The 26702-nt window shown below is 43.3% G+C and overlaps 1 protein-coding gene across 5 annotated transcripts in view; it reads left to right on the top strand.

Moving 5' to 3' along the window:
• SLC6A9 (solute carrier family 6 member 9) overlaps positions 1 to 26702 on the top strand; it is a 95011-nt gene that overhangs the window by 52800 nt on the left and 15509 nt on the right. For 4 of the 5 annotated variants that reach the window (XM_075181591.1, XM_075181590.1, XM_075181593.1 and 1 more), the window contains 5 exons: positions 20079 to 20235; positions 20784 to 20915; positions 22360 to 22630; positions 25285 to 25417; positions 26543 to 26677. In XM_075181591.1, the coding sequence (XP_075037692.1) occupies positions 20079 to 20235; positions 20784 to 20915; positions 22360 to 22630; positions 25285 to 25417; positions 26543 to 26677 (828 nt within the window). Of the gene's footprint in view, positions 1 to 3109; positions 3418 to 20078; positions 20236 to 20783; positions 20916 to 22359; positions 22631 to 25284; positions 25418 to 26542; positions 26678 to 26702 lie in introns of those variants that run through there. The other variant, XM_075181589.1, reaches the window with a different exon arrangement.

Genomic DNA, 26702 nt, shown 5'->3' with positions numbered 1-26702 from the left:
GTACAGCCCCCTCCTGTGACCCTTCCAAATTGTCCCTTTGTTGGATGTGATGTATAGATCTCTGTTGGCTCTAATGTGGCTGCTAAATTTGTAACCGTGTCCAACCTTCCTATAAAATGTTATTTGTGTGTTTGTGGTATCTGTACCAGGGGATAACAAGGTGCCTGAGTGTGTCTGGGAAAGTCTATTTATATCAGATATTAACTCCTCCCCTGCCATTGCGCAAGGATTTACGTCCATGACTTTCTCATGTGTAGAACGCCATTAGGCTCAGCTTAGAACTTTTGTGGTTCCGATGGCACTCGGCCCGGGTCAGTTACTTATCCCTCCGGTAATGGACGCATAAGATTTACACGGCGCCTGATGGCAGCCAGGTGAGAGGGTGAAGTGTAGACATCTCACCTGTGTCCCTTAGTAAATGGATGAGCTGGTCACCAGCAGGGCGTGTCACGTGTTACTGTACACGCGGTTACACTTGTCTATCTCCATACGACCCAGCGTAGGACAGGAATCGCAGGTTATGGGGTTACCGCTGTTTCCTGCGTGATAGAAATGACCTAAATCTACTAATAAATAATAATATCTGCATGTTCTGTATCCTTGTAAACATAAAATAAGAGGATATTTGTGGGTTGACGTAAGTCTGAAAGTTGTTTATGGAAAATAATGAAAGTGCATTTTTACACTTTTATTTTTTCGACTACCCCCATACAAACCCATCAGATGAAAAGATATTTACAATGGTACCAAAAGAAAGAGCCCCTCCCCCAACTAAATAAAGAAATTGCTGTGGTAGAGAAAACCACTGGAGAAGTTCTCGGTTGATCAGAATCCGAGTGATCATACATAAAATGATGGGGCCTGAACCCCGACAATCCAAGAGACTTTGTGTCACTCCTGGATCATCGGATATAATATCCGTGGATATTATACACTGCAGATTGATGTTGTACCCACAACACTTCACTAGGACGATGAGGAAATAAATATGTGGTGGAAGTTGCGTCTGTCGCGTTACTGTTTAGTGAATCCACCCGATCTCTCCCAAGTGTTTTTCTATCCACTCACCAGAACACTAAGGGATTCTTTAGTCTATGGAAATAGAGCACCCACAAGAAGTGAAATCTTTCCCTGTGTGTCCGTGGTTTCCTTAGTGAAGGCAGATCACAGGGGTGGGGGGCAGTTGTGTAATCGGGTGTGTAATAGATGCAGGAGGAGAAGGATTGAGAAGCAGCTGGATGCCTCTAATGAGGCTTCATTAAAGGACACAGAGCGGAGTTCTGCCCTCCCCGGTTCTCCTGGTTAACCCCTTATTAGTCGGCAGATGTTGGGATGTGGGGAATGGTATCGCTGTGTTGTGGGATATTTCCCATACGTTTCTGCAGACAGATTTGTACTGTCCCAACTCCTAAATATTCTGCCTGGTCCGTAAGTCCCATATAATGTAGTATACACCGCAGCATGGCGCCGCAGGGCACAGCGCCAGGGGAACCATCACTCTATTCCCGTTATTTATATAATACAGCAGGGAGATAAAACGGGAGCGGACGTTGTGTAGCAGGTGGGTCACGGTAGACATGTGACTGTAATATTTTTTATTATCAGAAATGGCCATAGATAATTATTTACATAGTTATATTCCTGTACTACAGCTTTGGGTGTGGATAATACAGAGATATAAAAATATTCATGAAATGTATCCAGCTAATGGAGGCCGCCATTTTGTTGGCTGAACCATTATTTGTGAAAATATAGCTTATACGTGAACTAGGAACCAGTGAGGTTATCGGGCAGGAGCAGGTAGGCAGTGATGTCCCAGCTACCCCTGGACCTCTGTGCGTACTACAAATGGTATCAAACGAAGCCCCTGCACCAGTAACATGATATGTGCAGCCCACTGTGTCAATTCGCACAGACACGCAGTGATTCCACCCAGGGGCAGGGGGGCATATGCACCCTGGATCAGTCCCATAGGGTGCCACCTTGGATTGGGTCACTGGGCTACCTTTTAAAATAGACTGCTGAGCAGAGTTTCCCCTGCCCACCCTTCCTCCCACGGGTAAAGTTTTGCCAGCCAGCCTCTGATTCCACCACATGGAGTGCCAGGACCTCCCCACTTGTTTCTGTGCCATCTGTACTACCAAATATTCATCTAAATGGGCAACATGATTGTTTTCTGGGGTCTCGCCTGCAGGGTAGAGTGGGGTGTACACACCCCCAACTGGCTGCATGTTATGCCCCATTGTATGACTTTACATCAACAGCAAAAAGTTAAATAAACCACATTAGTGGGAATGGTTTATTTCATCTTCAGTTTTCTGTGTGTGTAGATATGGATATTATATAGCCGTCAAATCTCATCTAACCATATATAATTATACAGCTTACAGACATATTATCTGGAAGTAAAGTCTTCTTTACCTCCATCTATTACTATAAGTAGAAGCTGCCACACATGTAAATATCCCCCATGCTCAGCGCTGCCTCTAGTGGTCGTGTCCTCACTTCTATGTTCCGGAGGAGAAGCTGGTGAGAGGGCAGATAGGAGGTTGGAGTGATCTGTACAAGGACACATTTGTGTCAATGGCTCATTGTACCAGGCTCCCGGGGAGACTGTATGCACTCACTGTGGAATTATTTCCATCTCCACTGACTTATTATACCTTTCTGGGGAGCCCGCAAGGGGGGCTTCCTCCCCTCCTCAACATGTAAATGCTGGGACGTGGCACATAGCAAGATATGGGTGGCAGAACAGATGATAAAAGAGAAGGGGGGGAATTCTTCGGTCGTACAAAGGTTTCATGTGCAAAATAATCGTTTCCTTTGCTCGCCCCCCTATCCTGGCTTTAAATGTTTTGTTGTCTTCCAAGTTAGTTGAGATACCAAAAAGGAAAGGTCATAAGTTCCCTTCCTTTGTCAGGGTATGAAAGTGGGGGGGCTCTGAGCTTCTGTGCCTTTCACGGCAACAAGGGCTGAATAGAAAGTAGAGGGGAAAGTGTTGGTGAGCATGTGGATGGGGAACGAGTCCTGAATGAGTCTCCGCTCCCCTCCTCTGCATATTTTATGGCCGTGCCAGAGACTTAATAAGTTTCAAGCAGTTTGAAAGCTTGTCAGGCTGGCAGATAAACGATGTGTGCGTCTTTCACATAACATACACTTCCGCAGAGCGGTATTGTCCTGTGCGGATTTATATCAGGAACCAGTAACTTTCTCCCTCTCTTCTCTTTCTTCTCTCATCCGCCCCTGAAATGCTGTATGTCTTCATCTCCAATCCTAGGGGCCAGCTCAGTAGCCAGACTCGCACAAAACGCACCTGAGGGTCTCCCCCCTTCCAGTCTTCCTCGGATTAGCTGGCCGAGAGAAATCGCTTGTTTAGGTTCCACTGATCCGGAGAAAGTGGCGATGGGGCTGTGTGTGGTAAGTAGTCAATGCCGGGATGTGTTTCATCTACGTGCGTCGCTCTTCATCCTCCATGAACAATCAGACAGGCGCTAACAGATCTTTTCTGCACTTTAGCAGCTATTTTGTCGCAGATACAAATTCAGAGCAACAAATTTTGACAGAACCAGTAACTGCCTGAAACCTTGTTACAACTTTTAGTTTTTGTAAACCTGATCTTGGCTCATTTAGTGCAGGTGTCTGCGGTGATTGTTACATTTTATATTTTTGTATTCGCGTAAGAATTTCTACTGTGTTGTTTTTCTGTTCCCCTCACCCTCATTTTCCTGTTCTCCCATCCTCTGTACGATCACTGATCCCTGCACCATTTAGACCATTTCTACAGATAATTCTCTGTTTCTGGATAGACAGAAATTATACAGACATTATGGATTCCTTTCATAGATTAAACTTTTCCTTCTAGGTGACCTTCTGTACATTGAATGATGCGGTTTGCTGAGATTCCTATAAGTTGGGAACGGGGCTGTGGTTACCCCACAAGTACTGAGATATATTATATACAGCGACTGATGCGCAGACTAACAACCCGTAGGATCGGGGCTGCTATATTCTCTCACCCAGAGTTACTCATTCCATTATTACCAACATCCGTTTCACATGCTGCTGCTGATTAAATCAGTTCTAATTATACCTTTTATACACTTAATAATTATTTTAGGAATGATATTTTACTTTTTTTTTTATTTCTTTTTTTTTTTTGTTTTTCTTTTTTTTCTTTTTTTTCTTTTTTTTAACTAGATTTCTATAGTGTTTTCTCCTGATCTCCATATGAATTGACATCATAGAGACATTAAATCCATAGAAACAGATCTAGAAATCTCCTGAAGTTAGTTATTTAGTGAGGATATTACATTAATGTTGTATTGTGACCACCGAGTTTTCTCTTCCTCATGAAGTTAGAGTTCCACCCCTGAGTCACTTCCAGGACATCTCAGCCCTTCATATTGGGGGTGTGAATATTTGTGCATGCATTGGGGCATTGTTGTCCTGCCAGAAATTAAATACCTTAACCATGGAGGCCAAATATATGATTGAATGGACATCTGTCCTTATACATTATCCATTATTGTAATAATCCAGATATAATTGGCTTTCTAAGTAACCAGTATAGATGTTATTGAGATTACATGGGCCACTATCACTGGGCATCCACAGTGTCTAACAGTTGGGGGTCCTCACCGACCCCTGTGTAGCAGAAATGGCTCCTGTTACTTGCAATGTGTTTGTCATTGGCACAAGGGGTCATCGTTTGCCATAAGGCATAGTCTGGGTACCCCCTGACCTGAAAATTGTGATTATTTCTATTTGTGTTCAACCATATAAATCAGTTTGAATATCTGGGTTCCTGCTATCTAATAATTTGCATAGAGAATATGCGCCCAAATAGTTTAATGTGCGTTCGCTCCTTGGGAGTTTTGCTATGACAAATTTTGTTATGGCGCTTGTTACCATGTGATAAATACCATTGGTTACCAGCTTCTATAGGATCTATGGTGTGTTTAGTATCGGCTTTTAGTACTATGTATGGAATGGTCTCGTGGGGCCAAGAAACCTCATGTAGGACACCTAATGACAATGGGACAATACAGCACATTGCTTTAAGGCTCAGTACAATACTCATGTAACTACGCGCGACGCTCATGCCGTTCAGGTGATTCATTAGTTATAAAAGACACTAGTCAGTGATCATTGGCATAAACAAATGTTGAAATTACAATCCTGTCATTTGTTGTTAGAGCTGACAGGGCCCCGGGGCCCCTCCTGTAATGTCCCAGCTGTATGCTATATTCCCAGGCATGGGAGTACCCTTGTACTTAACATGAGATAAAAGCCTTTGTTGCTGATTTCATCCCATAACTTTACACCCCTCTTCCGTTACACCTGATCCTATGGTTAGACCGGGTTTACAGGGGAACAACCGTGTCCCTAAGTGGTGAGTGCCGGAATACCAAATAAAATGGGAAAATTTGTTTATTTTATACTGGGGCCCCCAAAACTTCCCACAAATCCCTGTGTTAAAACAAACACAGATATATATTTTTCATTACAGTATATGAAGTGTAAAGGGAGATACAACAAATTGGCGACCACTAGAAATTGTTAGAGGAGGGATTCTGCGCGGGGCGATAGACGGTAAGATGGCGATGTTGTCAGGGTCTTGCATTGGCGAAGGAAACATTTGGCCGAGAGACTGGCTCCTTGCTGCTAAGGTTGCAATAGAAGCTTGTTCTGTCCTTACTTCAGGCTGAGCGCCTCTGAATGAGGGGGACATCTGTGTGCATCGCGCGGCTCCTTCCTTCCTGCCCCTCTCTGGCTGTAAATATCCCAGTGCCATGAATCAGGGGGACAGACAATATACAGAACACTGTGCCTGCAAGGTCACTGTCTTACTGATCTGAAAGGAATACAAATCAAACGATACCCCGAAATGTATTCTTAGAAATGGGATACACACTGTTTGAGCTATCCGGCCATTCAGAACATCAAAGGAGGAACCGCTGACTTATGAATTATGGGGGCAATTGTTATTTATTGATTATGGGGACAAAATTTAATTTATAAATATCTTATGGGGGCAAATTTTATTTTTCATTATATTAAGGGTATATTATTATTGCATTATTAGTATATATAATTGCATTAAGGGGGCAATAATATTTTGATTGCTAATGGGGCAATAATTATTATTATATAATTACTGTAAGTGCCAGCATGCACATTGGTGCAACTACAGGTGTTCCCACAATCAATAAATAATATTTGCCCCAAAATTCCTCTTATGATCTGAATGGCATCATGCATCTCTCCTCTCCCAATCACCTTTTCTTCTTTTTTTTTTTTTGGCAAACTGCGGCTTAGCAAATCTGATTTTTGTATTTTTATCATGTTAAAAAACAAGATGGTGATTTGTAAAACTCTGTATTTGTGGTGGTTTGGAGAGGTAGCTGGAATTTGGGAGTCTTGCAGTCCGGGAGAGAGATGCTTCATATTATTAGACAGTTATGTATTTTCTTAGCTGTTGACTGGATCCTGCAGAAAGAACGACAGAGTTGTCATATTACAGGATTACATAAACGCATGGCTGAAAGGCAAATAGAAGCATAAAGAAACACGCTTAGTAGAAGTGACAAGAGGGTGTCTCTGAGACAATTCTTCTCCTCCACCCACAGTGCTCAGTTCTGATGGATTGTAGCGGTGGTACTCCTGTTCTGAGAGTACTCGCACACAGCGCTGTGTGTTGTCCATACAGGGGTGTAGGGTCCAGACCAATGCCAGACAGGATGAGTACCCCCGAACTGCAGAGACCCTGGCATCAGACCGTTCTAATTGTAATTTATGACATGACCTATCCTTTAATAAACCGTCCCTCGTTCTCATTGTAACTTGCCCTGGCTACTGCAGTGGCCTGTGACTAGTGCACTGATATTAGTATTCCATCAGTGGCTTCTGTCCCTCTGACCCCCCCCTATAAATCTCCTCGTCAGACTGACCTGAGCTGCCCAAAGCGTCCCAATCCTTCATCCAACTAACAGCACAGGTCACCGTTGATAAATAAACACATTGACGAGAACTTCCATTCAGTAAACTTGTGGCCCCGCCCTCTCTGCTTTATCAGCCCCCCCCCAGCCTGCCGTGTGCCTCTGTTTAAATATTGATAACTGAATAGGACTCCTGGTTCCTGGTCAAATAGTTCTTGGCTGTGACACAGAGTAAATATCATCTGTATGTGTCTCACCTCCAGCGGCCGCAGGAGGTGGGAGGCCCTGATGCAGAAGGTGTTCTCCATCCTGATTTACAGGTATATTAATACCCTACACTACAATACCTTCCTGAACCAGTAATGAATAGCCAGTCAGTTCCCCATATCTATTCCACACCCTGATGGTCATAATGTAATCCTGCTATGGGAATAGACCAAATAACGTAGTTGGAAACCAGTTGGGAATATCTAGGAGCTTTGTTGTCTTCTAAAAAGCCGGAAAAATGAATCCAAAAAGAAATGTGCCCAGGAAACTATAAATAGGAACCATTATGGTAAGCAAATAGCACTGTCATCAGCACAGTGCGTTGTCCCACTGTAGAGAACAGGAATGTTAGACAGGACCCTACAAAGCCACGAGGTATAGACAGCGAGGAACTAAATGACGGTTCCTGCCTATGAGTGCTGAAGTAATGACATTAAGAAACACTGTTTACATAAATATAACTCTCGCCCAATTTCACATGTAGAGAATGTGCTGTTTACCAACAGATTACAGCTTTCAGGAAGTCACACAACTATTATGTTACTTGTTAACCCTACAAGGGGATGCACACAAAGTGGGTACATCTCTCATGTAGGGGATCTTCGGTCCATCAGATGTGAGTCTCTCCTGCTTGTTTTTCACCCACAGATTCACAATGAGCTGTTCTGACCTTGTCCATTTTTAAAATATCAGTTTTATTCTTAGTTGTAAGACCGTAAACAAGAACGAGCTGGACACTCACATGTTACTTCTTACTTTTAATGAAGAGCTTGATAGATGTTTGAGTAGAAAACAGTTATTTCAAAGTAGGAGAAATTATTGAGTTATTTAAGTAAAATCGGCCTCGTGAAATCTATTCTATATATTAGAATCCTCCTTCCTCCCGTCCATTGTCTGTTTCGGAAGTTCTGTGTCGGATATAACTCTTCTTCTTTTGTGCCAGAGGGCAGCTCAGGTTGCCGTGGGACCTGCGAGTGGATGAAACTTCCGTCTTTGTTACATTCCATGTGCGCCCCTGTGAATGGCGCATCGGAAGGACGCCCCCTCCCCCACGCATACTGACTGTCAACATTTGGAGATGAGTTTCTCAAACGTAAATCACCCATGTTGGGACAATTGATCCCCCGATCATGAGACTGCCCAAGTCGGAGATGAGTTTAATTTATTTCAGACAAGTCAGCCAGCCAAAAGGCATGTGGGGACCACTATCTAAATAAAGGCTTTGTGGACAGAGACCACACATTAGCATCTCAAAAAAGCTATTCTGAGAGCGTGAGATCCCCCCCATCCGAGTGACACTTAACCTTTCTTCCTAAAAGAGGGTCTTCAGTGTTACAGAGTTTCTATCATGAAAGTGATACTTTGTGTATTTCTATGTAGTGGTTCTAAATATCAGCCTTTGCTGTAACCAATGTTGCAGGTAATTGGTTATTATTATGGTTAGTTTTTATGAAAACTTTCTTCATTATCTTGTTTTTTGTTTATTACATTGTTGAAAATGAAATGTGGTGTATTTTGTACAGTGCTTTACTGTACACAATACACCACAGATGACGGCTATTTCAGGGAACTAGTACCAGACACTATTCTATAGGAGCTCCGGCGCTGCCATCGAGAGCCTGCGCCAAGCTGGTGTAATCTCTCGCCACAGAGCTACATATATGTTATAACTATGTGCTCGCTGGCCGTAAACTAGTCTGTGGGGGTGAGGCCCCATTTAAACCTTACATTGTAGAGTAGTGTTACTGTCACGTTTGTGGTCTTTGCGATCTCTGTGTTGAGCAGTAGATGTATGGGGGTAATGGTGAGGTCCAGCCGTTCTCCAGGTCCGGGACATTCACAAACCGCACAAATACTTCATGTCCCACAACATTTCCCGGTCCCAGGAACTTCCCCATCAAATCTGGGATTTAGTTTGTAAATGCACCTAAACATCAGCAGGAAGGAGAGACTAGGACGCAACTTCAAAATCCAACCCCCCTCCCCCTTCATCCTCTTCATTCATTTAAACTTTTGTTCACTGTTTTGTAAATAGTTTTTCTCTACAATACTAAAAATACTACTCTGTTCATGTCTTGATCATGACATAGAGGGGACATTTTTATTTATATATTTTTTTTATATACTCACACACTAAACAATCACATTTTTGCCTAATCTGTACTCCAAAGTGTGTGCCCCCAATCCAGATAACCACTCCCATCGCATGGGGCACACATGCAGGCAACTCCATCTAGGTCAACAAATCTGTGCACCTACCCATAGGAATTAAACGCAATTGCGCAAAAGTAGGTGTTTGAGCGCTTGGGCTGTTGGTGAGCGCTTGCACTATCGGTTTGCACTTTCATAAATGATCCATAATGTCCCCTTGTTCTAGAATTGATCTTATTTTGGAATATAGTCCCCTCCTTTCATTATCTAACTCGCACTCGATTGATCAAAGCTGATTGGTTGCTAGGAGTTACTTTTACACCTTTGCAAGTAAATACTATTAACATGTAAATAAAAAACAGACACAATTGTTACACTCAATCCCCAATTTATTAATAGAAAAAAAAGGATTCTTTATTTGTACTCCAAGGTAATCTTACTCTTGTAATCCAATGGGATTTTTTTTTTGTTATCTAAGGAAATGCTTTAAGTGCGTTGACGCGCTTTGAACGCACTAGAAAGGATCAAATGTGAAATAAAATAAAATACTGCAAAGCACAAATGGTATGGGCACATTCAATAGACTGGCTTTTATTTCTACATGCTTTGCACAGAAGTCTGATACAGCGGGTACGGACCCCAATGATCTTCTTTCATTCTACTGGTCAGCTCTCTATGCAGCCAAGTACATGGCCAGTATTATCTGGCTGCACCGTATATACCACGGTTATTTCCCACTTTATCTGGCAATATAATAAACTCCCTAATCCTCTTGTCACCATATGCAGTAATAATGTCTCTACTACCAGAGGCAGAAAGTCTCACTTCCCTGTTCCTCTTTTTATCATCTCTCTGTCTCTGTTTCTCTCCCTCTGTGGCTCCCGTCTCTCTCTTTCTCTCTGTGTCTCTCTGTCTCTCTCTTTCTCTCTGTGATCTCTCTCTCTGTCTGTCTGTCTCTCTCTCTGTATCTTTCTCTCTGTCTCTCTCTGTATCTTTCTCCCTCTGTATCTCTCTCTCTCTCTCTCTCTCTCTCTCTCTCTCCCTCTCGGTCTCTCCCTCTCGGTGTCTCTCTCTCTCTCTCTCCCTCTCTCAGTCTCTCCCTCTCGGTCTCTCCCTCTCTCTCTCTCGGTCTCTCTGTCTCTTTCTCTCCCTCGGTCTCTTTCTCGGTCTCTTTCTCTCCCTCTCTTTCTCTCTCTTTCTCTTTCTCTCTCTCTTGGTCTCTTTCTCCCCCTCTCTTTCTCCCTCTCTTTCTCCCTCTCTCTCTCTCTCTCTCCGTCTCTCTCTCTCTCGGTGTGTGTGTCTCTCTCTCTCGGTGTGTGTGTCTCTCTCGGTGTGTGTGTCTCTCTCTCTCGGTGTGTGTGTCTCTCTCTCTCTCGGTGTGTGTGTCTCTCTCTCTCGGTGTGTGTGTCTCTATTCCCCCCCCCCCCTTGCTGGGGTCGGTCACATACTTCACAATTACATTATCCTGCTCTGTTAACCAGTGATGGGCTGCCAGCTGTACCCTGTGCCCAGTGATAGGACTGGCAGTGAAGTAACTGGGGAAATAGCCTGGACAGACCTCACAGAAGTTGCCGCTGTTTGTACTGGAAGCGACGGATCCTGATAAAACAATGCTAATATGTTACATAACAATCCATATATATTTCAACTTAATGGTGGGACAGGGGATATCTCTGGAGCAGACCCCGCAGTTTCCTGGTAGATGCTGTCGGACATTGTGTTAATCAGAAGCTTTTTTGTTTTGAATTGCTGCTATGAGAATGAGCCCCAGGAGAGAAGCTGAAGGGTTAAAGGGAAGTGATTGTTCCCTAGGATTAGATATCAGCAGATTGCTGTGTCTGGCAGATATACGCAGAGATAACTGTCCGTCACATCCCAGCCGCTCGCGTCAGTAATTAAATGACATGGTTAGGCGCACACGGACTCCTGATGCCAGCACCCTACAGACCTGAGCAAAATCATTAACGACATCTCGCCATTTGTAGAGCACTTGGAACAGTTGTTGGTAGTCAGCGTTCTGCGCACATGAGGTCTGACGGCTGGGCGGGCAGTGAGCGGGATGTGCACATAGTAGCTTCATTAAATCACTGTGGAGGGTTCACCTGTGTCCAGAACATGAGGAAGAATTATCCATAACAAGTTCTGCAGTTGCTAATAAATTTTATATTTAAATCTTCATAGTTGGCACTGTGATGAGCAGTGCAAGTGATCTAAACTATGTGCACTTCAATGAGTCCAAACACTACATTTAGCAAAACCATCTTAATAATCAAACAATAATATTAATTATGATCTAAATATTTTTACACTGACGGTTGTGCTCCACTGGGGCCTTTATAAAGATATGTGAACTTGTCTGTACTCCTTAGGAACGGGGAGTAAGCGGTAGGGTTCTAGGGTTGCTGTCAGTGTATCGCTGGTGTCCAGAGACCGCTATTATGTCTGCAGAGCCCGGTGGGAGAGATCAGGGTAATATGGCTCATAGAGTGGGGTGAAGGCTTCTTAGCGGAGGTAAGTAAGTACATAGAGGGTCTCTGTCTCGTACATGGACCACCAGGCGTGTTTCATATCCTCATCTATACTTTGTGTAACCTGTTTAGTGTACTAGAAAGAGGTCTGTTGTATACTGGCCACCAGATCGGGCTCTGCTTTGTATGCTGGTCAAGCAGGTTCTGAGTTCATAATAGTTGTACACTGCTTATGTGGATGCGCATGGGCCGAACAAGACCTCTGAGAGTGCCCTGTTACATCTGGCACCAAGACATTAGCAGCAGATCCTTTAAGTCCTGTAAGTTGTGAGTTGGGGCCTCCATGGCTCGGACTTGTTTTTCCAGCACATCCCACAGATGCTCGATTGGATTGAGATCTGGGAAAAACTCTTTGTCATGTTCCAAAGACCATTCCTGAACAATTTTTGCAGTGTGAAAGGGCGCATTATCCTGCTGAACGAGGCCGCTGCCATCAGGGAATACCACTGCTATGAAGGGATGTACTTGGTCTGTAACAATGGTTATGTAGGTGGTACGTGTCACAGTAACATCCACATGAATGCCAGGACCCAAGGTTTCCCAGTAGAACATTGCCCAGAGCATCACACTGCCTCCGCCAGCTGCCTTCTTCCCATAGTGCATTCTTGTGCCATCTCTTCCCCAGGTACACAAGGCACACGCACCCGGCCGTCCACATAATGTAAAAAAAAAAAAATTAATTGATCAGACCAGGCCATCTTCCTCCATTGCTTCATTGTCCAGTGCTGGTGCTCACGTGCCCACTGTAGGCACTTTCTTTGGTGGACAGGGGTCAGTATGAGCACTCTGACCGGTCTGCGGCTCCGCAGCCCCATACACAGCAAGCTGCGATGCTCTGTGTGTTTTGACACCTTTCTATTATAGCCAGCAATAACTTTTCAGCAATTTGTGCTACAGTAGCTCTTCTGTGGGATTGGACCAGACGGGCTAGTCTTCTCTTCCCTCGCGCATCAATGAGCCTTGGGCGGCCATGACCCTGTCACCGGTTCACCGGTTGTCCTTCCTTGGACCACTTTTGGTAGGTACTAACCACTGCACACCGGGAACACCCCAAAGACCTGATGATTGGAGATGCTCTGACCCAGTCCTCTAGCCATCACAGTTTGCTCCTTGTCACAGTCTCTTAGATCCTTATACTTGCCCAATTTTCCAGCTTCCAACACATCAACTTCAAGAACTGTCTGTTCACTTGCTGCCTAATATATCCCACCCCCTGACAGGTGTCATTGTAATGAGATAATCAATGTTGTGGCTGCGTTGCTGTGTGGCCCTGTGTGTACCACTATAATTGTGTTTAAGGCTTCAAACATTTGGAACTGGTTTCAACACTATGTCATGAACTGTGTCTTCTTTATAGAACACTAGTCTGTGGTATGAGCCTAGAAATGTATAATATAATATATAACAGAACTCACTGACATCTCTTTTTCCACTCTTGCATGGTGGTAATCCGCACTAGTGAGTGTGCACAGATGGCATAGCTGCGAGGTTGTTTATGCAGAAGGTCAGCCTAGAAAAACAAGACCCCGGTACTGCACAGAGACCCCCCCCTCCCGGGGCGCAGCACGGATTCCAGCCATTGTTTGGATAAGAAGCGGAGAATGTTGTTGTGTTGTCACCCTGGAGTCGCTTTGCTCCGATTTTGCAATTGTTTCGGATAAACAATGATTGTCTTGTGCACAATAGCTGTCTTGCAAGAATACGATTAGACCGTAATGAGTTGGAACGAGGCCGCTTATATTCAAGTATTTTATCTGTGCACATTTTCTATGTTCAGGTCCTGTGCAAATCATGATGGTGAAAAATTGTAATGGAAATAGGTGAAGTTTCCAGCATTTTTTGCGTGGTTAACATTAAAGAACTTCGATTAGTAAAGGTTTCTTTGATAAGGTGGAAAGAACAATGAAAATTACAGCTAAACTGCAGAAGATTCTGATATATTTCTGTGTACAGGACCAGTCTGAGTCTTTCCTCCATCACTCAAAGTCCTGACTTGATACAATCTGGTTGGACAATTTGCTTGTGTGCGATTATCATCCACAATCAAACGCAGCTCCAATTGGATTGAACTTGATCTGATGTGGTGGGCAACAACCCCAGCTCCACCTAATTCTCTGCTTTAGACCCTGTCAAACTCTCCCTGGATGAAGATCGGAGCAGCTGATGTCCGCATCATGTGACCAGCGCAGCGCAGTGAGATTCAGGGAGGGAGGGGTGCAGTCTGCACCAGGTGATCCTCCTCCTTGTTAGGCAGGTAGTATTAGATTGGTAGCAGGTGGTAATTGGTACTCTGCGAGGGGTAAGTGGCTCACCGGAGCTTTACCCCGTCGGGTGATTCTCTGGGGAGAGATTGTTCTCTCCTCAAGGCTTTCAAGATTTCAATTAGATTACGACAGAACCTGATGGAAATAAGATTGTTAGGGAAGCATTAATTATCTATAATATAAATGCTTAGCGGCGTGTGTTAGTGTGTGTGTGTGTGTGTGTGTGTGTGTGTGGAAAAAATAAAACCATGCTGCAGCGCCACCTGCTGGGCGGAGTTATACACTGACCTACTAAATTCTTAGTGTGTGTGGAAAAAAACATTCAGAAAGGGCTGAAATTTGGTATACTAAGATGTTTTTAATTTGTTAATTTAATTTGTTAATTGTTAAAAGTGTTTAGAAAGATTTTAAAAATATATATATATATTTCTTGAAGGAGAAGTGACAGTTGGGAGTGGTTGGTGGTTGCCGGGGGTGACAGTGGGGAGTGGTTGGTGGTTGCCGGGGGTGACAGTGGGGAGTGGTTGGTAGTTGCCGGGGGTGACAGAGTGAGAGGAGTGTGATACTCAGGACCGCTGAGAGAGATCCCTGTGTCTGGATAGACATCTGGATAGATGTGGCGATGAAGATGAAGGATGAGGTGATGGAGAAGAATGATGAGGTGGTGACATGTGGACAAAACCACGTTAAAAAAGGGCGCTTACGTCGGGAAGTAACGCTCTTCCCCTGAGGAGGCCTGGGCTAGGCCCAAATGCATGACAAGAACCTTTTTAACACCTTAAGTAGCTTGATTTGACTAGAATGCATGAGTATCATGCACAGGTTAACTTGTGGAATATAATTATAGAATGATTTCTCTAGTATGTGGCAAAAGAATCTGATTAAAGGGGGCACTATTATATATTTATAATTTTCCGGGGGCACTACTACTTATTTGTTTCACACTGGGACACTACTTTTAATAATGGGGCAGTGATATTTATTTTCTTACTAATTGGGGCACAAGCAGTTAATTACCCTGTTACAGTAGGGGCATAGGGCACCTCTCTAGCTGTAGGGTTTTTCCCTAACCCCCATTATTTATTGTTACTAGTTGTGACCGACAAACAGATGGAACAGACTGTGGTTTAAGCTATTTCTGTACTAACAATCAGTGGTTTGCCATGAGCCTTGCATTCCTCCCGTGTGTAAATATAGCGCTTGTGCTTTGATGTGCGGTTCACCCTCTAATAAATGGGTCAGTTTCCATCCCGCACGTCAGTAAATCTCTGCCCTTGAATGGCAAACATGAGTTACAATTTTCAAACTACAGGACTTTGGGGTCTACAGGCGATTGTGCAGATAACATGTTCGGGGGGCTATAATTTTAGACAGGGCTTAGCCGCTTTCCAACTCTTACTATCCCCATAATATACATGGGCAATGCTGCGTGCACTACTGTTTGGTGCACGCAGCTCTCCCCTTGTGAAGTGGGGGCAGGGTCCAGCCACCTCAATTATACAGTGCCCCAGGCTGAGAGGGGGGTTTCCAGGTACTAGTAAACCCCTCCTCGGTTTGCCTATAGGTCATGGCTCCACTGCCAGCGCTGGGGCTGGTTGTGATTAATAGGGGCTACCAGATCAATCAGCCTAAAACTGATTTGCCCGCACGCTGGCATTGGTTGCTGGTCACAGCATGTGTTCCATGTCATGGTAACCAACCTGGTTGGCAGTGTAATGGGCATGGACCTGTGTGTGTGTTATACAGGGACCCTAGACAGGTGGCATGGTGCCAACATGGGGAGTCCACTTGTTTTCACCACTGTGCCAAGATTTTCTGATGACATCATAGTGTCTCCAGTTCTCAGTATATTATTCTGAACATTATTTTATTACGGTGACCTGATCAGGATGATTGCAGATGTCACAGGCTCATGCTGGGGATGTCTATTATATAATCAGAATGTATCAGGTGATTTTAGGAGTGATGTCATCAGAAATCTGGGGGGGACAGTAAAGGTTTTGTGTAATGTTAACAGCCTGGTGTCATGCATGTTGATAAACTCGTTTATAAGCTTTATACAGAGTCTAAGTTGTGCTTATAACAAAGTGGTTTTTTTGTTTTTGTTTTTTTTACAATAAATACTTATTTCTGATGAGCATTTTCTGTCTGATGAAGAAACAGAGAAATAAATATATTACATGTAATAAACTAATTTGGGGTGTATCCCGGGCTCCACAGGCTGTAGGCTGGGGGGGGTCAGCAGAGACGTTATATGTCGGGCTCCCGACGTGCTCTGTCCACTTATGGTCACATACAGTGTGTGCAATTAGTTCCATCTGCTTATTAATAATATTATACAGCCTCACTCAGTGTTTCCGGCTCTCTGTGAATGGAGAATAATGTCCGCATGTTGTGCGTTTGTCTTCAGCAATGAATCTTCTTGTACCTTCCTTTTCAGTCTGTGTTTTCTGACTGTTCCCCCAGGATGTGCCCGGAGTCTTGTGAGGACTTGGCAGCGCCAATTGTCGCTGGCACCCACTGCAGGACTCATTATAATTGGCGACCATTCACTCTGTGACCTGAGATTAACTGTTGCCTGGAGCCTCTGTCTCTCCCAGGGAGAACAGATCACATCTAACCTGGCCATAGAGGACCAAACTGGGACACGATCATGTCATATTGATATTGGATGGTTATATGTGGGATAGTGGACTCTCTAGTGTAGACGGGATATTATAAGTCACCCTGGAGTTCTGTGACCATATACATAGTAAATTATGGTACCAGTGCATTATTTCTTATACACAAGTTTTTCTAATAGTCTTGACCTATTTATACAGAAATCATAGGAAATATATATGAAAATTAAGTTGCCATTTTTAAATGTCCTCTGACCTCTCGCACTTGTGCTGGTTCAGTCCTGACGTTATCCGGTGCCGTTGTCCTGGGGTTTCTGTAGAAGTGGACATGCTCAGTGTGAGGATGTGAACAAAATGTAATAAATATAATATTTATTTTATAGGGAATTTGAAAATCATTAAATTGTGGACATGCACTGGGGGAGATTACCACAAACACCCTGTGTACAGTGTAAGCTCTAATGCTTATGTCCACCTAGTAATAAGATATGATGCTTTCATTTAAAGGCCCTCAAATTCCCCGGATAACTGGGGACTGTACCCATGTGAGGGTGATGGGGTGTATAGCCAGAGAGACGAGAGCTGTAATATCTGAAGATAATATTACACCTTTTTGTGTCTCGTTGGAAATTGTAATTTTTTTCTCGCTGATGTGTCTTCATTTTTCACGTAGATTTAGGAAGGATATTTTGTCTTTTGAAGCATTTTCATCTCTTTATGAGTTCTCATCAAACACTATAGATGTATAGGGTTATCCTTACTGTCTACCAGGTGTTACCCATGCACTCCAAGTAACTATCAGAAACCTAATGTATACCGCCATACTACACTTTGACACCATATATGAGTTTTCCTTCCTATATTACACTGTGACAACATATATGAATCTTTCTTCCTATACTACACTATGACACTATATACGAATCTTCCTTCCTATACTGCACTATGACACTATATACGAATCTTCCTTCCTATACTGCACTGTGACACTATATACGAATCTTCCTTCCTATACTGCACTGTGACACTATATACGAATCTTCCTTCCTATACTGCACTGTGACACTATATACGAATCTTCCTTCCTATACTGAACTGTGACACTATATACGAATCTTCCTTCCTATACTGCACTGTGACACTATATACGAATCTTCCTTCCTATACTGCACTGTGACACAATATACTAATCTTCCTTCGTATACTGCACTGTGACACTATATACGAATCTTTCTTCCTATACTGCACTGTGACACTATATACGAATCTTTCTTCCTATACTACACTGTGACACTATATACGGATCTTTCTTCCTATACTGCACTGTGACACTATATACGAATCTTTCTTCCTATACTGCACTGTGACACTATATACGAATCTTTCTTCCTATACTGCACTGTGACACTATATACGAATCTTCCTTCCTATACTGCACTGTGACACAATATACTAATCTTCCTTCGTATACTGCACTGTGACACTATATACAAATCTTCCTTCGTATACTGCACTGTGACACTATATACAAATCTTCCTTCCTATATTACACTATGACACTATATACGAATCTTCCTTCCTATACTGCACTGTGACACTATATACGAATCTTCCTTCCTATACTGCACTGTGACACATATACTAATCTTCCTCGTTATAATATCAGGTATGTGTTACTATACTGCTCTGTAACACTATATGTAGCTTTTAATGAGAATAGTGTAGCAGCACCTCTGCGTATGCGCTCGCCAGTTGGGCCTCAGACAACTTATTGAAAAGCTTTGAGGGGTCTAATCAACCTTTAAAGTACAAATCTTATTAGCTGGATTGAAGCCTTTGACCCTTGAGTGTTTATCACAGAGAGGCTGACAGTGCCCCTCTGTTCTCCAGGTCTCACACCAGGTGAGGGGGCTGAAGAGCACAGAACAGAGCAGCCTTTGTGTCATTGCTGCTTTGTATGAATCCAGGCAGCCCGTGTCCCGCTGTGACCAGTGGTCTGTCAGTTACAGAACAGAGACCCCCGAGACGCTGTATCCTCTGTACTGTGACATCAAGTGCGTCCTCTGTCAATCTGGCACCTTCTATTCATCCTGTATAAAACATTTCTCACACTGTCCGAAGAGGGACACACAGCACCAGTACATCTCTTCTGCTTAGCCCAATAATGTCTCAAAGACCCCGGCATTTGTTGGACCTCTCGTTCTTAATCCGACTGCTGCCCCAGTAGAGACAAATTCAGCTTCTGGGACCCAGACAATGGCGAATAAAAGTCTCTTTTTATGTCTTTAAATGTTCACAATAACTAGTAGCGATGTTCACAATAACTAGTAGCGATGTTCACAATAACTAGTAGTGATGTTCACAATAACAAGTACCGAGGTTCACAATAACAAGTAGCGATGTTCACAATAACAAGTAGCAATGTTCACAATAACTAGTAGCGATGTTCACAATAACTAGTAGTGATGTTCACAATAACTAGTAGCGATGTTCACAATAACAAGTAGCAATGTTCACAATAACAAGTAGCAATGTTCAACAGTTCAATTACAAATCTAATTTTTACAGCTTAATTTCTCACATCAAAACATTTTTTAAATGTAAGATTCCTTTAGTGAATTTCACATTTTTATGTTGGTTTTTTTATTGTTTTATTTTAACAGCCAAAACTTTTGTGAGTTCGTCCCAAAAAGAGAATGTAGGCTGGTTTAAAAATTGTAAGAAGAAAAATACAAATATTACATTTAAATTTCTGAAATATTTTGTTTTTCACTCCTCATTATTCCAACATTTAAAAGTTGTTTTTGTATAAACTTATTGTTATTCTCATCAACATCTGTATTTCTAGTAGATTTGCTAAATCTATAATTCCTCTGCAATAGAGGTGTATATTTGTACCTGGTAGGTGAGGGGTTAGCGGTACTCAGGGAAACAAAACATTAGACATTAAAGGAAAACAGACAGAATGCTGAAGACTGCAGGACGGAGTTAGAGGAAAACTGTATTATACGTCAATGTCCGTTCCATCATCATTAGATTTTCCTCCAGGGTTTGGAAACTCGTGTCGATATTTTTGGGGTCTAGTTACGTCTTGTGCCCATCCTGAGGAGAACCCCCGTTATGTGGTACACTGTGAGAGTAAATAATAGGGAGGAAGTTTGTGTCAGAGCCGAAGGGCACCTAGGGGCCACCAGCCACCTTATTTATAACGAAATCTATTTGTGTTGTCTGTATTTCTTTTTTATATTGATGTATCCTGCAACAATCCTCAATCTTATTACATAATCACCAGAGGAAATTGTCTTACAGAACGGAACGGTGCCCGGTGAGACCACAAAAAGAGACGAGAACGTGAAGAGAGGAAACTGGGGCAACCAGATAGAGTTTGTCCTGACCAGCGTGGGGTACGCCGTGGGACTGGGTAATGTCTGGAGATTCCCGTATCTCTGCTACCGCAATGGAGGAGGTGAGAGATGGATCCTGTATGTTCCTCAGCAAGGTCTTTATATCTGCCAGGCTGACTTGTTGTTATCCGCCCCTTGCGGGATGTATAGAGACGAGATAAAGCAAGTAGTCATAGTTGTTGGAGAGAATGTGCAAAGTGTGACATTGCCTGCAGTGATATAGGTTGGTTCCATAATTGAAATGATATATAAATCCCATTTACTTATAGGGCCTGGTGCAGAGTTTTTCCCAAAATGGTTGTAAATTACTCTACAAAACGGCGCACGCAAAAATAGTTTATTTCTGTCCATACGCAGAGTCTGGCGCATCTCGTGATACGCCCGGCTCCGCAGCGACAGCACATGTGCCTGGTTCACTATAGGTCCTCATCAAATAGCGGGTGTAAAGGATACGCCTCCTAACTATCCCTCTGCTTTCTGCCAATCCTCTACCTGTGTCCTGCAACGCGTTTCACATCTTTACTGCTTTTACTGTAGAAAACTTTCTCAGCATCTTTCCAGACTTTATTTTCTGACCTTCCTATAATATATCTTTTATATTTCCATTTAGGAGCCTTCATGTTCCCATATTTCATCATGCTGGTTTTCTGTGGGATTCCGCTGTTTTTTATGGAGCTCTCATTCGGACAGTTCGCCAGCCAGGGATGCCTTGGGGTGTGGAGAGTCAGCCCCATATTTAAAGGTACGATGGTCACATGTTAGACTCCCAACCTTAGTCTGCTGCTCATTAGATAATTACAAGGATTAAAATACAAATTGTGTTTTTATGAAATAGTATTTTCTGTCTCTCAAATAAGTTTGGAAACCTTTGAACATAATTTAAATGTTCTCTGATCCAATGCATGAGGGTAATAATGTCTTCCCATTGCCCCACTCTGTATATTATTATATATAACATATGTATATTCTATTATAATATAGTGTAGCAGGGTTGTGGGAGCAGGTGCCATCTCCTGGGGTAGACGGTGATGTACCAGCAACAGAGAAGTCACACAAGTCCAAGGTTTTGGTACAACTGGCCTCTGACAGTTTTATTAAGCAGAAAAAATAAAGGAAAAACTGTCCAAGTAAACACCTTGCCTGTCCGGCACGAACTAAACACAGGTCGTTCCTCACTGTCACACATTAAAAGTAAACATTAGAAGTTCCAGCAGGTTTCGTTTACTCACAACAAGTATCAGACTTTCTCTTATAGAGACTCTGCAGCCCCTTCTCCAGGCAGAGCAGAGAGGATTTCTAGTCCGACTGTTTAACGCCCTTACACAGGTGCAAGTGCTAATCGGCCTATTCTCATGGGTCTAATGGATGGAGCCCGCCCTCACTCTCCATCCATAACTCCAGGAACCCTTTACCAGTTTTTACCAAAGGACCTTAGAAAGCCATTTCATTACAGATAAAAAGTTTCTTGAGGTTTTTAAAACCTGTAGGTCAGAAACCTGGAACAAACATACCTGCCTAAAAACCCTATTCCGGTGTTTTTGTCACAAATATAAATATATATATGTATATGTGTCTGCATATGTGATATGTCCTCTGCAACATCAACTTTATATGAGAATTTTTCAACGTCTGGCTTTATGTTTTCATTTACAGTTTCTTTTATTAAAATGAGGTCAGGTTTTGGTGAACCATCTACTGTACTGTGATTGGCTGGGATCTGAGCCCAATGCGTAAAACTGTGTATGCTTCTTCTAAAAGCCTAAAAGCCCCTTCTCCACCCATTAGCTCATCTAAATAATCTGTACGTAGCACTAAGTTGCGTGACTCACAAAAGGACTTTGCGGATTGACAGCTTTGCCTGGTGGTAAATATTGTGTAGTTTCCATCTAAATGATAATTATTGTGAGATGTTAACAGGATGCTGACAACGCATAGAAATAAGTTGTGCAATAAAATAACACCAAGTATCACTACAAAGCTTCACTATTCCTCTAGAACTGCCCCAGATAGACGATTATCCACCTAACTCTCCATGTGACAGATATTTATACCGTGTCTACAGACTGTCCCAGTAGCCGATCATGAACATCAGTTTGATGGAGAACAGTCAGAGATTGGTTAATATGTTTAATATTCGATGTAGATGTTTATACGCTGTCACGCAATGCCGCCATCTTCTCCTTCAGGGATAGGTTATGGAATGATGGTCGTGTCCACATATATCGGTATTTATTACAACGTGGTTATCTGTATCGCCTTCTACTACTTCTTCATGTCTATGAATCGGATCCTGCCGTGGACGTACTGCAATAATCCCTGGAACTCGGTTGACTGTGTCGGGGTTCTGAGCCCCTTCTCCAATTCCAGCAACAACTTCACCTCCCAGACCACCTTCAACCTCTCCGCCATTCTCAACCAGACGGTGAAGAGGACGAGCCCGAGCGAGGAGTACTGGAGGTAGGCGCTGTTTAACCGACATAGGGGTGAGGAGAGTGCATGTACAGGGTGCGCACACCTTACCGTTCTCTCTGATAAATTAATCACAATGGGCCTGATTCATTAAGTATCTTAAATTAAGAAGTTTCTCATGTACGTAAGTCTCCTGAACAAAACCATGTTCCAATGCAGGGGTGCAAATTAGTTTTCTGTTTTGCACATAAGTTAAATACTGACTGTTTTTTCATGTAGCACACAAATATCAACTTTAAATTTCAGTGTAGAAATAACCTATCAAGTATTTGTGTGTTACATGAAAAAACAGTCAGTATTTAACTTATCTGCAAAACAGAAAACTAATTTGCACCCCTTGCATTGTAACATGGTTTTGTTCAGGAGACTGAAATAAGAAACTTCTTAATTTAAGTTCCTTAATGAATCAGGCCCAACGTGTTTTGTCTTATAGTTATCTGTGAGAGCTCATCCCCAGGTTCACATCAAGCAATGTAATTATAAAGTGTTACATGTAATACAGACAGTCCCAGTGTCCCCTCACTCTCAGGACACCTGTAATACAGACAGTCCCAGTGTCCCCTCACTCTCAGGAAACATGTAATACAGACAGTCCCGATGTCCCCTCACTCTCAGGACACATGTAATACAGACAGTCCCTGTGTCCCCTCACTCTCAGGACACATGTAATACAGACAGTCCCGATGTCCCCTCACTCTCAGGACACATGTAATACAGACAGTCCCGGTGTCCCCTCACTCTCAGGACACATGTAATACAGACAGTCCCGGTGTCCCCTCACTCTCAGGACACATGTAATACAGACAGTCCCGATGTCCTCTCACTCTCAGGATACATGTAATACAGACAGTCCCGATGTCCTCTCACTCTCAGGACACATGTAATACAGACAGTCCCGATGTCCTCTCACTCTCAGGATACATGTAATACAGACAGTCCTGGGGTCCCCACATAAATAAGGTAAAACAACCATAATTGTAAGATTAAAATGTTAAAGTTGAGATTAATGGAGGGTATGGTCCTTGGATGTGACCCACAAAGTAAGACGGATTGTTTTCAGTAGCCGTGGAGTGGGCATATTCTAGGCAACGAGTGGGTTTTCTTGAGCTCTTAAAGAAACATTTCAGGATCGCGGTCTTTTCAGTTTGTTAATGACCCTTAGTATGTTTATTAGCCATCTGATCAGAACACGCGTGATTGACAGTCACTTCTGATATAATCAAATTAATCCCATTTTGCTATGTTAGGATAAGAGCTAAGTGTTGCTGTGTGTAATTAGGGAACGAGGTTCTATCGTATTACATCTGCACAGCCCAATAGCTGGACGTGTAGCACAGTTCAGTGAACCTGGGCCCTTACATTGTATTTACATGCAGTAAGCTTCCTTGTATTGTACATCAGGCTCTGCAGATGGTAAATGTTCATTGTGTTATTGTCCCAATCACTGGCGTCTAATGCTGCAACTTCCCCCCGCTGATACCTTGTGGAACAGTGATAGATGGCAGCGATAATCAGCAGCCAGCCGGGACCCCGATGCAGATTAATACTGGTGAAGCTGAGCATCATGGGGGTTGTAGTACATTCCCAGCTACAGAGACTTCTGGGAGAGATTAGATTGTGAGCTGAAGGTGACAGGTGCAGGGGAGGGGTAGACAGAGCCCCTGCAGTACGGAGCAGCCCTGAGCCCCCTCACTCGCAGAGGAAGAGATGACGATGCCAATGTTTCCTGGAGAGGAAGGGTCCAGGCTGCCAGCCATAGAGGCGCACAGGAAATGGATCTATACATGGATAACTCTTAGCATTGTCTGTGGTGCCCCACACCAGGGCTGGTGCGTGCCTCCTACCTAATGCCTCTCATTGTCTGCAAACATCTTATCTACAGCAGATCGCACAAAGCAGTTCTCTGCATATTACGTCTACAAAACACTAGAATATAACCCTATAATATACACCAGAGGGTCAAAGAACATCTACCGTGTACAATATATATATATATATATAATTATATCACAAACCGGCTGCTCCTCCAGTGAGTGACTATTTTGGAAGTAAAACGGCATCTGACTTAGTGACAATGTAGCGTATTAATCGTCCTAATCACAGAGGATTACAGTATTTTCATTTTAAAGAAAAATATAAAAAGTTTATTTATTTACCCCAGTGATGAGAAGTGGGAGCTGCAGAGTTTATGTGGTCAGCGTTGTTCTGACCATTTCACCCACAGTAACGTGTTCATACGTCATATAAGAAGACACAGGTATAAGGCTATAGCCGTAGATGGCAGGAGACCCATATATAACACATACACAACTATTGTAATGTAGCAAATATGTGGAGGTGGAAGTGGAAGATTGTGGCTTTATAATAACAAGGAGAATAACAATTATCAAGAAGTGTGAGAGCTGAACACCTTGTATTAATTACAAATCAGTGACACCTACAGGCTGTCTGTTTTCAGTACATTGTTTGAACATGAAACAATCCGTTGCTCAGAAGCACATACAGCCTTACAGCTCTTAACGGAGAAAGTGCACATTCAAAATATACAAATATATCTGATATGTACAAATGGAAAATATGTAACTGATTGTTACTTAATGAAGTGTGTACAGACCGCGTCTCACCCGTTCCCTGTGTCACAGGCGCTACGTGCTCCAGCTGTCGGATGGCATTGGGAATTTCGGAGACGTTCGGCTCCCTATCTTAGGATGTCTCGGTCTGTCCTGGGTCGTTGTCTTCCTGTGTCTGATTAGAGGTGTGAAATCCTCCGGAAAGGTGAGATGTCCTTATAGACTCCGCTATGTACTAACCCTGCGTCTACTGACGTCACCTGTTCAGATGTACGACATCTAGTAACACGCAGGATTCATGGGGGACAAGTACAATGTGTTTTATGTATTGTTTAATATGATGTTGATGTAACTTCCTATCTATAGCTACTTGGTGATAATACGGCCCTGTAACAAGACATTGGACAGAGCGGTAACATTATCCCCACTATTCAGGGACAATTATCCCAGCTATAAAATACATCTCTGACCCTATAATGGGAGGATGGTGTATAGAGTTATTTATGCTGTTACTTATACACCAAACCTTCATAGATGCTCTGTCCATAGAAACAATTTATACAGAGTTAGGGAAAATGTCTGTCACCCCCCCCCCGTCCCATCCTCACCTCTGGAGAGAATCCGCTGATGTAAGAACATTTGTCCTATGTTAGTTATCTTGCCGAACTCCACCCAGATGTGATCTTTTCGCTGTGTAAAATAAATGTTAAGTTTCTTTCACGTTTACTTAATATATTTCTCTCTCATCTCTCTGCTGTCCTGTCATTGTATCCCTCCAATCCTGCCCCCAATACCTCTCCCTCCCCTACAATCCTGCCCCCAATACCTCTCCCTCCCCTCCAATCCTGCCCCCAATACCTCTCCCTCCCCTCCAATCCTGCCCCCAATACCTCTCCCTCCAATCCTGCCCCCAATACCTACCCCCCCTCCAATCCTGTTCCCCAATACCTACCCCTCCCCTCCAATCCTGCCTCCAATACCTCTCCCTCCAATCCTGCCCCCAATACCTCTCCCTCCAATCCTGCCCCCAATACCTACCCCCCCTCCAATCCTGCCCCCAATACCTCTCCCTCCAATCCTGCCCCCAATACCTACCCCCCCTCCAATCCTGCCCCCAATACCTACCCCCCCTCCAATCCTGTTCCCCAATACCTACCCCTCCCCTCCAATCCTGCCTCCAATACCTCTCCCTCCAATCCTGCCTCCAATACCTACCCCTCCCCTTCCAATCATGTCCCCAATACTTCCCACTCCCCTCTAATCCTCCCCAATACCCCTCCTTGCCTTTGAATCCTGCCCCCATACCTTCCCTCTTACTTTACGCCCCCAGGTGGTTTATTTCACAGCCACGTTCCCCTACCTGGTTCTCACAATCCTCTTTATTCGTGGGATTACCCTGGAGGGCGCCTATGATGGGATCATGTATTATCTGACTCCGCAGTGGGACAAGATCCTGGAAGCCAAGGTACTGGTTCTGTATATTGTATAAT

Source organism: Mixophyes fleayi, chromosome 8 (assembly GCF_038048845.1).
Source record: "Mixophyes fleayi isolate aMixFle1 chromosome 8, aMixFle1.hap1, whole genome shotgun sequence".
Taxonomy (NCBI): domain Eukaryota; kingdom Metazoa; phylum Chordata; class Amphibia; order Anura; family Limnodynastidae; genus Mixophyes; species Mixophyes fleayi.
This window is presented reverse-complemented; position numbering and strand designations above follow the sequence as displayed.